Source organism: Bombina bombina, chromosome 7, assembly GCF_027579735.1.
Source record: "Bombina bombina isolate aBomBom1 chromosome 7, aBomBom1.pri, whole genome shotgun sequence".
Taxonomy (NCBI): Eukaryota; Metazoa; Chordata; class Amphibia; order Anura; family Bombinatoridae; genus Bombina; species Bombina bombina.
Window position 1 is genome coordinate 118,258,976 of NC_069505.1, and position 18,148 is coordinate 118,277,123.

The 18,148-nt window shown below is 40.4% G+C and overlaps 1 protein-coding gene across 2 annotated transcripts in view; it reads right to left on the reverse strand.

Moving 5' to 3' along the window:
• Positions 1 to 18,148, reverse strand: part of USP47 (ubiquitin specific peptidase 47) — a 410,657-nt gene that overhangs the window by 236,515 nt on the left and 155,994 nt on the right. For both annotated transcript variants that reach the window (XM_053720262.1, XM_053720263.1), the window contains exons 5-7: positions 15,885 to 16,038; positions 15,302 to 15,398; positions 6,454 to 6,599 (exon numbers count right to left, since the gene is read on the reverse strand). In XM_053720262.1, the coding sequence (XP_053576237.1) occupies positions 6,454 to 6,599; positions 15,302 to 15,398; positions 15,885 to 16,038 (397 nt within the window). The remainder of the gene's footprint in view (positions 1 to 6,453; positions 6,600 to 15,301; positions 15,399 to 15,884; positions 16,039 to 18,148) is intronic.

Sequence of the window (18,148 nt, forward strand, 5' to 3'; positions counted from 1 at the left end):
AGTTTAGTTAAATGTACTACGGCATCTGAAATAAATGAGTTAGCTAACTTAAGGGTTCTAAGTTTGAGTGTAATCTCATCTAGTGTAGATGATTCAAGTGTCTCTTCCAGAGACTCAAACCAAAATGCTGCTGCAGCCGTGACAGGCGCAATACATGCAAGAGGTTGCAATATAAAACCTTGTTGAACAAACATTTTCTTAAGGTAACCCTCTAATTTTTTATCCATTGGATCTGAAAAGGCACAGCTATCCTCCACCGGGATAGTGGTACGCTTAGCCAAAGTAGAAACTGCTCCCTCCACCTTAGGGACCGTTTGCCATAAGTCCCGTGTGGTGGCGTCTATTGGAAACATTTTTCTAAATATCGGAGGAGGTGAGAACGGCACACCGGGCCTATCCCACTCCTTAGTAACAATTTCAGTAAGTCTCTTAGGTATAGGAAAAACATCAGTACTCGCCGGTACCGCAAAATATTTATCCAACCTACACATTTTCTCTGGTATTGCAACTGTGTTACAATCATTCAGAGCCGCTAACACCTCCCCTAGTAATACACGGAGGTTTTCCAGCTTAAATTTAAAATTTGAAATATCTGAATCCAATCTGTTTGGATCAGAACCGTCACCCACAGAATGAAGTTCTCCGTCCTCATGTTCTGCCGCCTGTGACGCAGTGTCTGACATGGCCCTAATATTATCAGCACACTCTGTTCTCACCCCAGAGTGATCACGCTTGCCCCTAAGTTCTGGTAATTTAGCCAAAACTTCAGTCATGACAGTAGCCATATCCTGTAATGTGATTTGAAATGGCCGCCCAGATGTACTCGGCGCTACAATATCACGCACCTCCCGAGCGGGAGATGCAGGTACTGACACGTGAGGCGAGTTAGTCGGCATAACTCTCCCCTCGTTGTCTGGTGAAATATGTTCAATTTGTACAGATTGACTTTTATTTAAAGTAGCATCAATACAGTTAGTACATAAATTTCTATTGGGCTCCACTTTGGCATTAGCACATATAACACATGTATCTTCCTCTGAATCAGACATGTTTAACACACTAGCAAGTAACTAGCAACTTGGAAATGCTTTTTTAAGTAATTTACAATTATATGAAAACGAACTGTGCCTATAAGAAGCACAGAAAAAATTATGACAGTTGAAAATAATTAAGTTATAGCATCAAATCTTTGTAAGAAATATACAATTTTAGCAAAGGATTGTTCCCATTAGCAAAGGATAACTAACCCTGTCAGCAGAAAAAATACACAAATAAACGTTTTTTATCACAGTCAGCTACACTCTTCACAGCTCTGCTGTGATGATTACCTCCCTCAAAAAAGGCTTTGAAGATCCCTGAGTTCTGAAGAGATGAACCGGATCATGCAGGAAGAAAATGAACCTCTGACTGAATTTTTTGATGCGTAGTAAAAGCGCCAAAAATGGCCCCTCCCCCTCACACATAACAGTGAGAGAGATCAGTGAACTGCTTTAAATTAAACAAAACTATTGCCAAGTGGAAAAAATAGTGCCCACAACATTTTTTCACCCAGTACCTCAGAGAAATAAACGTTTTTACATACCAGCAAAAAAACGTTTAACCTCAATAAATCAATTGCTATTTAAAACCTATTGCAAGTCCCTGCAAATTAGGTAAAATCTATGCATACAGTATAAAACCAGTGAAGTACCATTCCCCAGAATACTGAAGTGTAAAATATACATACATGACAGCCTGATACCAGCTACATCTACTGCATTTAAGGCTGAGTTTACATTATAACGGTATGGCAGGATTTTCTCATCAATTCCATGTCAGAAAATAACAAACTGCTACATACCTCTTTGCAGATTAATCTGCCCGCTGTCCCCTGATCTGAAGTTTACCTCTCCTCAGATGGCCGAGAAACAGCAATATGATCTTAACTACTCCGGCTAAAATCATAGAAAAAACTCAGGTAGATTCTTCTTCAAATTCTACCAGAGAATGAATAACACACTCCGGTGCTATTATAAAATAACAAACTTTTGATTGAAGGTAATAAACTAATTAAATCACCACAGTCCTCTCACACATCCTATCTATTCGTTGGGTGCAAGAGAATGACTGGGGGTGACGTAGAGGGGAGGAGCTATATAGCAGCTCTGCTGGGTGAATCCTCTTGCACTTCCTGTAGGGGAGGAGATAATATCCCAGAAGTAATGATGACCCGTGGACTGACCACACTTAACAGGAGAAATGATCTTTATTGTTTAACATGAAATCAGTACATCTGGTACACATTCTAAGATGGGGTTCCACCATGGCCTTAAAACATAATGAACACAGAGCTTCCTCTATGTCAGACATGTTAAAACAGACTAATAATGAGACTAATAAGCTTGGAAAACACTTTAAATCAAGTTAACAAGCAAATATATAAAACGTTACTGTGCCTTTAAGAGAAACAAATTTTGTCAAAATTTGAAAAACAGTGAAAAAAGGCAGTAAAACAAACGAAATTTTTACAGTACATGTAATAAGGTAACAGAGCATTGCACCCACTTGCAAATGGATGATTAACCCCTTAATGCAAAAAAACAGATAAAAAAAAACGACAGACGTTTTTTAAAAACAGACACAACAAAACTGCCACAGCAGAGCTGTGGATTACCTTCCCTAAAAACGATTTTGGAAGTCTTTTTAGCCCTTTAGAAATGTCCTGTAGTATTCATGGGACTGCTGAGGGAATCTGGATAATTCATTTTGTAATTTTAACTGCGCAAAAAAGCGCTAAATTAGGCCCCTCCCACTCATATTACAACAGTGGGAAGCTTCAGTTAACTGTTTCTATGCAAAATTTAAGCCAGCCATGTGGAAAAAACTTAGGCCCCAATAAGTTTTATCACCAAACATATGTTAAAAAACGATTAAACATGCCAGCAAACGTTTTAAAACACATTTTTACATGAGTATGTATCTCTATTAATAAGCCTGATACCAGTCGCTTTTACTGCATTTAAGGCTATACCAACATTACAGTGTTATCACCAATGTAGGTTAAAAAACGATTAAACATGCCAGCAAACGTTTTAAAACACATTTTTATAAGAGTATGTATCTCTATTAATAAGCCTGATACCAGTCGCTATCGCTGCATTTAAGGCTTTACTTACATTACTTCGGTATCAGCAGTATTTTCTTAGTCAATTCCATTCCTAGAAAAATATTCTACTGCACATACCTTATCTGCAGGAAAACCTGCACGCCATTCCCCCTCTGAAGTACCTCAGAATGTGTGAGAACAGCAAATGGATCTCAGTTACGTCTGCTAAGATCATAGAAAAACGCAGGCAGATTCTTCTTCCAAATACTGCCTGAGATACACAGCACACTCCGGTGCCATTTAAAAATAACAAACTTTTGATTGAAGCATAAACCAAGTATAAATCACCACAGACTCTCACGACCTCCTATCTATGTTGAGGCTTGCAAGAGAATGACTGAATATGGCAGTTAGGGGAGGAGCTATATAGCAGCTTTGCTGTGGGTGGACTCTTGCAACTTCCTGTTGGGAAGGAGAATATATTCCATAAGTAATGGATGATCCGTGGACTGGATACACTTAACAAGAGAAAAAAGACCATGCCAGGGATGGAGAAGTTTCTAGAGAAATTAACACATGCAATAACCCTAGCAGCACATGTGACAAATTGTGTCTAAATCAAGTCTACAATAATCTTTAAGATGACAAATGTTTAAAAAAAGAATGGCTCATTTATTTACTCTCACGATTCCCACCCTTTGAAAAAACAAATTAAAGCAAACAGAGATTAACAACCCAAATGATACAAGCAAATCACAAAACCAATAAATAAATTTCACTAGAGAATGTAAAGTGCAGCTTAAAGGGATAGGAAAGTCAAAATTAAACTTGCAAGAATCAGAGCATACCATCTGAAGACACTTTTAAAATCACATCTATTATCAAATGTGCTTTGTTCTCTTGGCATCACTTGTTGAAAAAGAATACGTACATATCCTACACTAGTGGGAGCTGTTGCCGATTGGTGCCTGCACACTTTTGTGTCACCTGATTGGCTAACTAGATGTGTTCAGCTGGCTGCCAGTAGTGCATTGCTGTTCCTTCAGCAAATAACAAGAGAATGAAGCAAATTTGATTAAAGTAAATTTGAAAGTTGTTTAAAAATTCTTCTATCCAAATCATGAATGAAGATTTTGGTGTTTCCTGTCCCTTTAAAGGAACATTAAACTCAAAATTGAATTAACTAGAAAATGTTTAATTTTTCACAGTGGAAAAAAAAAAAACATTGCAACACACTTTCGAATGTAAATTCGAATGTAAAATGTTCATGTTTCAGACAGAACATGGAATTTAAACAAGCTTTCAATTTACTTCTGTTAACACTTTCTTCATTCTCTTGGTATCCTTTGTTGAAGGAGCAGCAATGCACTACTGGGAGTAAGGTGAACACATTTAGTGAGCCAATGACAAGAGGCTTAAATGTGCTGCCACCAATCACCAAGTAGCTTCAAGAAGTGCATTGCTGCTCCTGAGCCTACCCAAATTTCCTCTTCAACTAAGGAAAAAACCACGCGACAACAGAAGTTAACAAACGTTATTTAGCATTGCATGCTATATTTAAATTATGAAACTTTATTTTGATAGCATGCATAATAAATCATTTTAAAAACATATAAAACTGACTTTTTAAGCATAAAAATGTCAGTTCTAAATGTTTTTAAAATAATTTATTATATTGATGCATATATAAAAAAATATTTCTATGTCCACTAAAGGGACATAAAAGTATAATTTACTCAAATTATTTGGAGGTTTATCTTATTATTGAATTGCTGTTTCTCATGAGTATTTAAATGTGTTTACGTGTTTTGCAGGTACTGAAGTTGTGCACCTGACACTCGTGCAGTTTCTGAACAGTACAGGGCCAGTGATTGACCTAACCATTTAAAGGGAAATTATTTTAAATAATCCCCCTTTAATGTGTTCCCAGTGATCGATTGTATGTGTTGAAGTGTAATACATTTGATACAAATACCTTCTTTACCTTTATTTTGCCATTTTAAGAAGCTGATTATACCTGTCAAAAATGACACACAAAATATGAAAACTGCAGTATTGGCTATAAAAACAGACAATGTAACCAAGAGTAAGCAGCAGAAATCAACCACCCAGTGGTGGTGGGAGATCAAGCCCAGCCTATTTAAAAAAGCAATCCTGCAGCTGCTTTGAACATAATTAAAGGGATACTAAACCCAATTTTTTTCTTTAATGATTCGGAGAGAGCATGCAATTTAAAGGGACAGTCAACACCAGAATTTTGGTTTTAAAAGATAGATAATCCCTTAATTACCAATTCCCCAGTTTTGCATAACCAATACAGTTATAATACACATTTTACCTCTGCAATAAGCTTCTATCTAAGCCTCAGTAGACTGCCCCCTTATTTCAGTTCTTTTGACAGACTTGCAGTTTAGCAAATCAGAGCTGTCTCCATGGTAAATTCACGTGCATGAGCTCAATGTTATCTATATGAAACACGTAAACTAATGCCCTCTAGTGTTAAAAAAACTAGCAAAATGCATTTAGATTAGAGGCGGCCTTCAAGGTCTAAGAAATTAGCATATGAACCTCCTAGGTTTAGCTTTCAACTAAGAATACCAAGAGAACAAAGCAAAATTGGTGATAAAAGTACATTGGAAAATTGTTTAAAATTACATGCCCTATTTGAACCATGAAAGTTTTTTTTGGACTTGACTGTCCCTTTAAGCAACTTTGTAATTGACTCCTATTATCAAATTGTACTCGCTCTCTTTGTATCTTTATTTGAAAAGCAGGAATGAAAGCTGAGGAGCCGGCCCATTTTACGTTCAGCGCCTGGGTAGCTCTTGCTGATAGTTGGCTAAATGAATCCACCAATCAGCAAGCTCTACCCAGGTGCTGACCCTAAAATGGAATGGCTCCTCAGCTTTCATTCCTCAGATTTTATTTATTGATAATAGGAGCAAATTAGAAAGTTGCTTAAAATTGCATGCTCTATCTAAATCATGAAATACAAAAATTGGGTTTAGTGTCCCCTTTAACGTTTATCAGCTGCTTGCTCGTATGAGTACATTGTGCTTTTAACTTGGTGTTTAAACTCAGAGATAGGAGTTAAACACACAGGGGTTAATCACAATCTTTTAGAAAAGTTAATCTAAGGATTTTTCTACAAAATTCACCATTAAAGTCTATGGATTGTTGTAGATCATTTGAGAAGATGTTCTAAAGAATTGTGCTCAACCCAATAATTAGCATCACGCACATTTTCTTTATTAAATAATACATTTCTAAGTGAATTTTGACCACTGCATTGTTATACTAGACTGTCCCTTTAATATTTATTTTACAGTTTAAAAACGCAACAGGGTTATGTTAACATCTGCTTTTACCTTCACTGCTGTCCCACCCAAAGCTGCGTGTGACGTCCGTGGTCTCTATGGCTCTCTTTTTGCTGGTCTGCAACAACACAAACAGTCTTTGCAGCTGGTATGGGATGCTGGTGACTGGATCTTCATCCACTTCCTCAAATTCCCATCTGTTGGCACAAGAACATGTATTTGTAGTACAAATCCCAATCTAATAATGAATAGCAGTAGCAGGTAATAACTGCTGACTGATAAGGTGAGTTACAGAAAGGTATCGTTAGACATGGAGGCGAGATTAGCACTCTTTAATAAAGGACAAATATCAATATGCTGCTTCTGAAAAGAACCATATACACTATATGCCATATGATAGAAAGTACGTAGAGAATTTTATTCTTACTTATTTAATTTGTTAAAGGGACATGTTACTCAAATGTTGAAGCACTTGGAAGTGATGCAGCACAGCTACAAAAAGCCGACTAGAAAATATCACCTGAACATCTCTATGTAAAAGAAGATATTTTACCTAAAATATCACACCCCACTGTAAAGAGAGCGGCCAATCAGGATGCTAGTTTTAGGACTTGTAAGGGAGTGAGACATGTGCCTTGTGCAGGAAGTCATGTTATTGTCCTATTCAGTTTAATTTAAGTAAGTTTACTATGAAATCTCATGAGATCACAGCAAAGCATGAACTTGGCACTGATGATGCGGATTGGCTATTTTTTTCTCTTGCAACTGGGCAGCGGAAGTAGAACTGTTCTCAGAGCACTTACTCTGGTAAGCCGAAGACATTTTAAATATCTTCCCTTTTTACATTGAGATGTTCAGGTGATACTTTTGTGTCAGCTTTTTACAGTTATGCTGCATCCCTTTCATGTGATTTAGAATATGAGTATTATGCCCCGTTAAACTATTTTTGTATTGCCCTATTCCTCACAGAAAACTGTGTGTGTAAACGCTGCAAAGAGCATAAACACAAAGTCAGTTTCAGAGCATTAATGCCCTACCAATCCTGGGATAAGGAATGGCAGCTAGCTGAATCTCACTGGCTCGACAGACATGTTCCGCACAGAGCAGTAGAGTATTCCTGGTTCAGAGTAGACATTATCCATGTGGCTAACCCATAAAAAAAATGAAAGATTAGAAGCTTTAAGAACATACACAACGACATAGGCATTAGGAATAATTTGACAAGAATGAGCGAGGTTTCCATTGGTCAGGGTGGTAACTTCAAATATGCACGTATTAAGAAGCCCAGTTAAGTGCAGCAACTGCATCAAGACAGAGCCTGCTGGATACACACATGCTCTTTCACCTTTGTGTCTAATGACAGTTAAAGGGACATGAAACCCAAAATATTTATTTCACGATTCAGATAGAGAATACGATTTTAAACAACGTGACCATTTACTTCTTATCTAATTTGCTTCATTCTTTAGATATCCTTTGTTGAAGCAACAACAACGCTCATGGGTGAGCCATCACACGAGGCGTCTATGTGCAGCCACCAATCAGCAGATCAGAGCATATTTAGATATGCTTTTCTACAAAGGCCATCAAGAAAATGAAACAAATTAGATAATAGAAGCAAATGCGAAAGTTGTTTAGAATTGCATGCTCTAAATCATTTGTTCCAATGGTAAATCCTAGCATTTCATAAACGCTAGGATTTACCATCCCTTTAAATACAGTCAGTCAATATCCTGTTCCGAAAACTGTAGTCTGGCTGTTTACGCGTTTGCAAACACAGCGATATCAGTTATTTACAGTTTTGGCGTGTCTCTCCTCTCTGTCTGCATTCAGACCACATTAAAAGGAGCTTTGGATTCTTTACCCTCTTCTGCTGGTTTATTTCAGTGCAGAGAATCTGTGAACATGCTTCACAATTTTTAATTTTGCTCTCTAGGGAAGGTGCCAATGTCTGTGGGCCTTGGTGGGCGCATTTTTTACAGCCTACTACAATAAATGAGGATTTTGAATGTATTAGTATTAGTGACTGGAGATTCTATTTCCTATCATCAGATAAGGTTCCACCATATAGTTCAGCTGTACATAATTAAGTATTTGGTGCATTTTAGCTGAAATTTGAAATCTTTCTGAATACATTAAGATTGTTTGCTGCAACTTTGAAACGCAGTATATTCTTATCTTTGCTGAGGCCAGTTGAGAACGAAAATGTAGCTCAGTTAGGCTTGCAAAGTCTGAATTTATTCAAATTATTATGATTGGAAACCCCATAATTTAAGTTAAATTACAGGAAAAGGGGGCAAAATAAATAATGTAAGTATGTTGCAATTTAAACTTTTTTATTACAATCTCAAAATGTTTTATAGTATGGGGGTCTGTCTGTGGGTTTCTGGCATAAGGATAATCTGTATTGTACCATGTTTTATATACATGAGTCTATCCAACAAAATATTTTGGGTGGCGTGATTAAGGCTGAAATTGATGGTAGAGAGGAAATTCTAAACCTTTGATAGAAATGCTATTGTATTGTCCTTGCTGTCTTTCTATGACAATATTATCAAGTAATGAAAGCAGGTCAGGAGTTTGATGCTGCAGGTGGATAGAAATCCAGTTGGGTTGTGCTATACATAAAACAACTTGGGATATTAATCATTTACACAACAATTATTCTTGTAAAATGTAATTAATCCCCAGCCTTTAGCTGCCCTACGAGTAAATAAGGACATATAGCTGTAATTTCATGGCCAAAAAAAAAAAAAATCACAGACCACAATTTTGTAGGTCTAGATCTGAAGTATAGTGAGATCTAGCTAGTCATAAAAACCATAATGTATAGTGAGGTTAGCAGTAGTTTTGAAACCTGTAGCTACAGCTTTGCAATGTGCCTCAGCCCTCATTAGATTTCAAGAGGGGAATGAAAGTTTGCTAGAACATATAGATGAAGGTTTACTAGAAAAAACAAATTATGCTTACCTGATAATTTCATTTCCATCGGGTGGAGGATAGTCCACGGCTTCATTTATTACAGTTGGGAATTAAGAGGCAGAGACACCCCAGCCAAAGGCTTAAATACCTCCCCCACTTCCCTCATCCCCCAGTAATTCTGCCAAGGGAACAAGGAAACAGTAAAAGAAATATCAGGGCATAAATGGTGCCAGAAGATGAATTAAATTTAGGTCCGCCCATCGGAGATACGGGCGGGAGCCGTGGACTCTCCTCCCCTCGATGGAAATAAAAATTATCAGGTAAGCCTAATTTATGTTTTCCATCTAAAGGGGAGGAGAGTCCACGGGTTCATTCATTACTCTTGGGAACATATACAAAAGCTCTAGAGAACACTGAATGAAACCGGGAGGGGAAAAGGCGGACCCCTAATCTGAGGGCACCACCGCCTGCAAAACCTCTCTCCCAAAAAAAGCTTCCGCAGAAGCAAAAACGTCAAATTTGTAAAACTTTGTAAAAGTGTGTAAGGAGGACCAGGTAGCCACCTTACAAATTTGTTCCATAGAGGCCGCATTCTTGAAGGCCCAAGAAGAGGCCACAGCTCTGGTTGAATGAGCCGTAATCCTCTGAGGAGGGTTATAACCCGCTGACTCATAGGCCAAGCGAATCAAGCTCCTCAACCAAAAGGACAAAGAAGTAGAAGAGGCTCTCTGCCTCTTGCGCTTCCCAGAATACACCACAAAAAGATGTAGACTGCCTGAAATCCTTTGTAGCCTGAAGATAGAACTTCAGGGCCCGAACCACATCAATGATTATGAAGTAACCTCTCCTTAGAAGAAGAAGGGTTAGGACACAAAGAAGGAATCACTATCTTCTGATTGATGTTCCGGTCAGACACCACCTTTGGGTAGAAACCCCAAACCAGTGCGAAGCACAGCCTTGTCCGCATGAAAAACCAGATAAGGTGGCTCACATTGCAAGACAGCCAGTTCAGATACTCTGTGTGCCGACGCAATGGCCAACAGGAAGAGAACCTTCCAGGACAAAATCTTAATTTCAATGGAATGCATAGGCTCAAACGGAACCCTCTGCAAAACCTTAAGGACCAAGTTTGCGCTCCATGGGGGAGCAAACTGTCTAAAGACAGGCCTGATTCTAGACCGAGCCTAAACAAATGATTGGATGTCAAGGAGCTCAGCGAGTCTCCTATGCAACAAGACTGACAATGCCGAAATATGTCTCTTTAAGGAACTAGCGGCAAGAACCTTCTCCAAACCGTCTTGAGAAAGGATAGAATCCTGGATACCTTTATCTTATGCCAAGGATATCAATACTTCTCACACCAGGACAAGTAAGTCCTCCACACCTTATGGTAGATGTGACGAGTGACTGGCTTCCTTGGCTGAATGAAAATATCAATCACACTTTCCAAAAAGCCTCTCTGGGCCAAGACTAGGCATTCAATCACCACCCAGTCAGCCTCAGAAAATTGAGATTTTGATAATGAAAGAGGCCCTGTCCCAGCAGATCCCTGCAACAGGGTAACCGCAGCGGAGAGGATGACATCCCCACCAGATCCGCAAACCACGTCCTCCACAGTCACGAAGGAGCAATCAGAATGGCCGAAGCTCACTCCTGTTTGATGCATGCCACTAACGTGGTAGAAGAAGTGGTAACGGCGTAAAAATGTAAACTAGGCTAAACCCCCAAGGCACCACTAAAACATCTATTAGCTCTGCCTGGGGATCCCAGCCAAGCCACCGAGCAAATGTCGGTCTGGAATTTGATGAAGCTGAACGACCCCAGAAGAGGCCATGCCTTCAGAGCATTTTGGATTGCTCGCAGTTCCAGAATATTTATCGGAAGGAGAGACTCCTCCCGGGACCATTTTCCTTGTGCCATCCTGGCACTCCAAAGAGCTCGCCATCCTGCCAGACTCGCGTCCGTGGACACAATCTCCCAGGACGGTCTCAAGAAGGATGTCCCCATGGATAGTTGCTCCGGAAGGATCAACCAAGAGAGGGAGATCCGAGTCCGAGCATCCATGGATATCTGCTGTGATAGATCTGAATGATCGCTGTTCCACTGTCTCAACATGCACAATTGAAGAGGTCTGATATGGAACCTGGTGAATGGAAACCATGAGACCTCAATACACTGAGCCACAGAGGGGCTTGAGGAGGACTTAAGAGCAAGACAAGAGGACGCAATCTTCCTGCGTCGATGGTCTGTAAGAAATATTTTCATGGACATAGAGTCTATTATCGTACCCAGGAACTCCAACCTGTTGCTGGGAACCATGGAACTCTTTCCTGAGTTGATCTTCCAACCATGAGATTGGAGCAAAAGAAGAAGAGCCCTTGAATGATCCTTGGTGAGACTGAGTGATGGCGCCTGGACTAGGATGTTGTCCAGGTAAGGCGCCACAGCAATGCCTCTGGCTCCGCAAGTAGCGCCCCCAGAACCTTTGTGAAGACTCTCGGGGGCCGTCGCCAGACCAAAAGGAGAGGCCACAAACTGGAAGTGTTGGTCAAGAAACGCAAATCTCAAGAACTTGAAGTGGTCCCTGTGGATTCGCAAATGAAGGTAAGCGTCATTCAAGTCTATGGTTGTCATAAACTTTCCCTCTTGAACTGGGGGCAAAATAGATCTGATCGTTTCCATTTTGAACGATGGAACACTCAAACTTGTTTAAACACTTTAGGTGCAGAATCGGGCCAAACGTGCCCTCCTCCTTTGGAACCACAAAAAGATTTGAATAGTACCCTAGACCCTTTTCTGCTTGGGGTACTAGTACGATGACACCTAGAGAGGAGAGATCTCTCACACATTCTAGAAAGGCTTCTCTCTTTTCCGGTCTTGAAGACAGGTTTGATAGGAGAAATCTGGCCCTGGGTGGATGGGATCTGAACCCCATCCTGTAGCCCTGGGCGACAAAGTCCAGAACCCAATCATCCTGAACATCCTGCAACCAGGCTTCTGAGAAGGGAGATAATCTGTCCCCTACTTGGTCCAGAGACAAATCAGCTGCCCCTTCATGCTGATTTTGTCTTGGCAGGCTTCTTGCTCTGCTTAGACTTGTTGCAGGAATAAGCCGGTTTCCAAGTTCCCTTGGACTTGTCCACTTTCGCGACGGGTTGCTGGCGCTGGGCCTTGTCCGCACGAAAGGGGCGAAAAGTAGATCCTTTAGGCTTAGCCTTCTTATCCTGCGGTAGGCAAGCTCCCTTGCCTCCCTTAACCGTAGATATGATTGAATCCAATCCTGGACAGAACAGCATCTTTCCTTGAAAAGGCAGGGACAACAGCCTCAACTTAGAGGTCATGTCCGCAGCCCAAGATTTTAGCCACAGAGCCCTGCGAGCTAAAAACAAAAAAAACTGACACCTTAGTGTTCAGGCAAATAATTTGCATATTAGCATCACATATGAAAGAACTGGCGATCTTCAGTGCCTTAATCTTATCCTGTATCTCGTCGATGGAAGTCCCCCCTCGACCATTTCACACAGGGATTCACACCAATATGTCGCAGCTCCGGAGACTGCGGTTACAGCCGCTGCCGGCTGAAAAACAAAACTAGTGTGTTGAAACATTTTCCTTAACATGTTTTCCAACTTTTTATCCATGGGCTGTTTAAACGACGAACTATCCTCAAGGGGAATAGTTGTCGGCTTTGCGAGCGTGTAGATAGCACCATCCACCTTAGGGACAGTACCCACAGCTCTAGCTGAGAGTCCGGGACGGGGAACAGTTTCTTAAGGGAAGAAGAAGGGGAAAAGGAAGAACCTAATCGCTCCCATTCATTCTTAATATTTGCCATCAGGAAGACCTGAGGCACCACCCTGTCCTCATATACCTTATCAAGCTTAGGAATCGCAGGTTCTTCTGGAAGCTTCGGTTCCGGAACTTCCAGAGCAGCAAGCACTTGTCTCAGCAAAATGCGCAAATTTTCCATCCTGAACCTAAAGTCATGCTCCTCCGCAGCCGGAGGTTTAGATGACACGGACGCAGACCCAGAAAGGGCCTCCTCCAAAGAGTCGGAGTGGGCCTCCTCATCGTATAACGCCTCAAATTTCCACAGACATAGACAACCCCTGGGCCGGGCCGCCATGATACGCCCTACGCTTGCGCTTAGAAGAGCATGGATCACTTTTGATACCGCTGTTTGCAGTGTATCCGCAAAATCCGACGGCCAACGAATCTCTTCCGCAGGAGTAATGGTTGGACCCTGGGGCGCTGCATGTGCAATAGGAGATGGATGCAGGGAACGCACCTCACGGGACGGGGACCCCTCAGAGGTGGATGGCTCAGTAGTACTAGACATCTGTTTGTTCTTAGATGTTGTAACTTTATTACGGAAGATAGTTGAGCAGGCTGATCTAACAGAACCTCCTCACAATAAACACAGGAATAAGACCTAGTTAAAGAAGACAAGCCCTCTAACGCGTTGGAGTCCTCCATAGCTTGAGCTGTTATTAAGGACTAGATTAACTTAATAAATAGGCACCTTTATAACCTCCAATGGCCGGGGCACTCACCACTTCCTATGACCCGGACTACAGAAACCGTTTTGTCTCCTGCGCCGCTGATCAAGAGGAAGATAGATAGCCACACCAGGTCACATGGAATGCCTGGCAGGAACCACCCCTGCCTAAATAGAAAACGCGCCAAAAAAGGGCCACACCATACCCCCGTAAGTCACCTGAAAGTTCCACACATTGCCAAAGCCTCATCTCGCATATACCACAGCAATGACACAATATCATGTATAAACCCCCCCCGTTCAATAATCCCCTTTCCAGGAATATTAACATTTGATTCTTTAAAGATAAAATGCGTCACACTGTGACCCTGTCTTCAGTGTTATCATTATGTAATAAAAATGAAACAATCTTACCAGAATCTACGCAGTGGAACAGGAACACGGCCCTTCAAGTGTGTCAGGTTAGAATCCTCGCTCCTGACATGGACTGGAGTCTAAAAAGCAGGCAGCGAAAATCGTCAACGCCGATTGCTTGTGGAACTGTTAATATGAGTTGGGATAGTTTCACAGGAAGACTCTCCCTGCATCTCCGGACTCTAACTTTCACCCAGGCTCTCACTGAGAGGCCGACAGGACTACTTAAAACTCCAATTACATTCCAAAGAGTACTACCCTCCATAAGAGACTACTCCGATCTTCGGCACTTCTCTGCCGTCCTCCTGTGACGAAAGGCAAAGAATGACTAGGGGATGAGGGAAGTGGGGGAGGTATTTAAGCCTTTGGCTGGGGTGTCTGTCTCATCCTGGTGGCCAGGTTCTTAATTCCCAACAGTAATGAATGAAGCCGTGGACTCTGCTCCCCTTTAGATGGAAAGAGCCTGTTTAGCTTCTCATTTATCCACCAGTTATCCTTTCAGAGATAACATCCTCATTTTCTTGCTGTAGTTTTGCTATGATAAAATTAACCATCTGCCTGTTCTGCTTCCTTGGATCGATCTTGCTTAAAAAAAGTTCTGGAGAAAATACATTTTTCCTCCATTTCTTCACATGTAATATTGTTAACACTAGCCTTATTTTAATATGTATTTTCTCAATCTTACAGAAACTGCTTCAATGCAAGACCAAGGACTGTCAGTTTTCTCTATCTTATTTAAAATCTACCATTGTGGAATTTTGTGAAGATATGAGACCAAGCCATTTATCCACCACAGCAACTGTTAATTAATTAATGAGGTTCAAAAGCTTTTAAGACAAGGAATTTTTATTTTTCCTTTTTAAATAATGCACCAAAGCTAAAGACAATGTGTTCACTATACTTTACTCATACTCCATAATGAAAACAAAATATATGTTCTGATTTGATAAAAAAAAAAGTAATTTTGTATTACTGACAACTGCTAACTATGCGTTTAACCCATGATTATGTTCCTGTCCCTTTAAGTAACATTTTTAGAAACTTATAAAACAGGAAAATACTTACTTATACAATGCATTCCGGAACTCTGGTGTCATATACAGGGTTTGTAAAAGGCTGTTTAAGTAGCAGGTCATTGCTTGATTAACCAATCCCACATAACCTATTAAAAAAGGTACACTGTAAAATCAGAATACTTTCAATGAAGCCAATGGCTACCTACTCTATGTCCAATCTGGTATCTAAAGGGTTAACACTGCATTCAATTCTAAGTGGTGAAATCTAACATTTATGCTTTATGTGATATGCAGGAATTTTTGATGTGTTACAACTTTTTCTAAAAGGTAATGACTGTTCACATTTCAGCTGTATATGAAGTGAGTGATCAGGTGTAGTATGCTTTCTACGATTGCAAGCATTCTACAGGATGAGCGCATGCGCATCATATTGTGGTGTTAGATAGTTGAGTGTGAAATCGGAATAAAAAAAAGTGGAAGAACCAACCACAACAGAGAAAATAAATACATTTAGAATTTAAAACATCTAGGGGGGTTTCGGCATTTAATAAACAATTCTAGAAAACTGAGAACTTTGCTATCAGACCATCTCTAGCTCAAACATTGCATCCTGATCTGAGTATCAGCCATACCTGTGTCTGATTTGCTGAGAAGGGAGGAATAGGAGTAGTTCTGGCTGACATAGTCACTTGTACAACCCACAGACCCTTCTCTTGGCAGGGGTCCTATGAACTTCTCCTGGGTATTGTCATCGACACCACTGCTGTCAGCTGTACCAGACTCGTCCTGGAACATAACAAAGTACTGTTGCTAAAGGTAAAATAAGTGCTAAAGGTTTAAATCAGGGTGGCCAATTAATGATAATTAATGGATAAGGAAGTCTGCCTTTTATCAGCAACTGGCTCATTCCAGCTCTGTTTGTCTGGGCATATGTAGATCTGTGGCACCTTATCTTCTTCATATGACTTGTATAGAATCTCTCTCTCTCTATCTATATATCTATCTATATATCACAAGTTTCATTATATATAAAAAAAAAATCTATTCACTGGAACATCATTTAAAAAAAAAAAAATGTAAAAGGATGCACCACCGCTGTTTTAAGCACCGACAATGCACACTGCTACATAAAGACACAAAAATAGGCTTGTGAGAGCTTTCTATCTGCATGTGACTCAGGAACAAAATGAAGTCACTTTCCAAGGTCACATCACAATATTCTAACATTAGAATAAAGCCAGCTGCCCTTGTGTAGTTGAGGATTTCAGTTGCTGCATTTACAAAATGCAAACTCCCTCCTAAAATTGAAATTAGATATCTAATTTCAGATTTCATGAAGACTAGAGGAAACATTTTTAAACATAAGTTTTAAGGGACAGTTTACCCAAAATATTCTCCCCTTTAAATTGTTCCCAATGATCCATTTTACCCGCTGGAGTGTATTAAATGATTTACAAGTAGCTTCTTTAACCTTATTTCTGCATTTTAAATAGCTGAATTAGCTTGTGGTATCCCAGTCTATACTGAATGTTTCTATACTGAAGTCCAGGCTATTGATAAGACTAAGTAAACACAGCCAGCAGAAGAAATTACACTCCTGGTGGGGTGTAGAAGAGATCACTAAAATAATGATAAATGTTCCATTCTTCTAAGTATTGGGCTTTGGTTTACAGACAAATATAAGATACGTAAGCAAGTGTGTGTAAACAAAAAGTGATAACACAATGATATGTTACCTGCAAGCTCAACAAATTTCAAGTTACAAAACCTGGCCTGCAGGAGGAGGCAAAGACACACCCGGCTTAAATACCTTCCCACTTCCCTCATCCCTCAGTCATTCTGCCGAGGGAACAAAGAACAGTAGGACAAATATCAGTGTATAAATGGTGCCAGAAGAACTAAACCAAATTTATGTCCGCCCAACGGAGAATTCGGGTGGGGGCAAGTGGACTCTACTCATACAGAAGGAAAAGAAAATATCTGGTAAGCATAATTTATGTTTTCCTTCTTAATATGAGGAGAGTCCACGGCTTCATTCCTTACTTGTGGGAAACATATACCAAAGCTCTAGAGGACACCGAATGAAAAACGGGAGGGTAAAAGGAGAGGCGGACCCTGTTCTGAGGGCACCACAGCCTGCAAAAACCCTTTCTCCCAAAAATCTGCTTCTGCCGAAGCAAAAATGTAAAATATGTAAAATCTTAAAAAAGTATGTAAGGAAGACCAGGTAGCCGCCCTACAATCTAATCCAGAGGCCTCATTCTCAAAAGACCCAAGAGGAAACCACAGCTCCTCTGAGGAGGCTTGTGTCCCGCCGACTCATAAGCTAAGCGAGTAATGCTCCTCAACCAGAAAACCAAAGAAGCGGACGAGGCATCCTGCCCCTTACGCTTCCCAGAATAGACACAATCAAGGAGAAAATCTGACGAAACACCCTTGTAGTTTGAAGATAGAACTTCGAAGGAGCGGTTAGTTCATAACTTGGATGTGGTTCGGTCCTTGAAGAGAAGGATAAGAACACAAGGAAGGAACCACAATCTCCTGATTGATGTTGAAATCTGAAACAACCATAGGAAGAAAACCTAACCCAGTATGAATAACCGCCTTAGCGCATGAAAAACAAGGTAAGGAAACTCACAATGCAAGGCAGCCATCTCAGAACTCTGCACGCCGAAGCAATAATCAGAAAAAGAACCTTTCAAGACAGAAAATCTTAATGTCAATACCATGCATAAGCCCAAACAGAGCCTACTGCAAAACTTAGAACAAGATGTAAACTCCCAAAAGGAGCACTAGATCTAAACACAGGCCTGATCTAGTCAAAGCCTGAACCAAAGACATCTGGAAGATCTGTGAGCCTCTCGAGCAGTAAAACCGATAGGGCCGAAATCTGTCC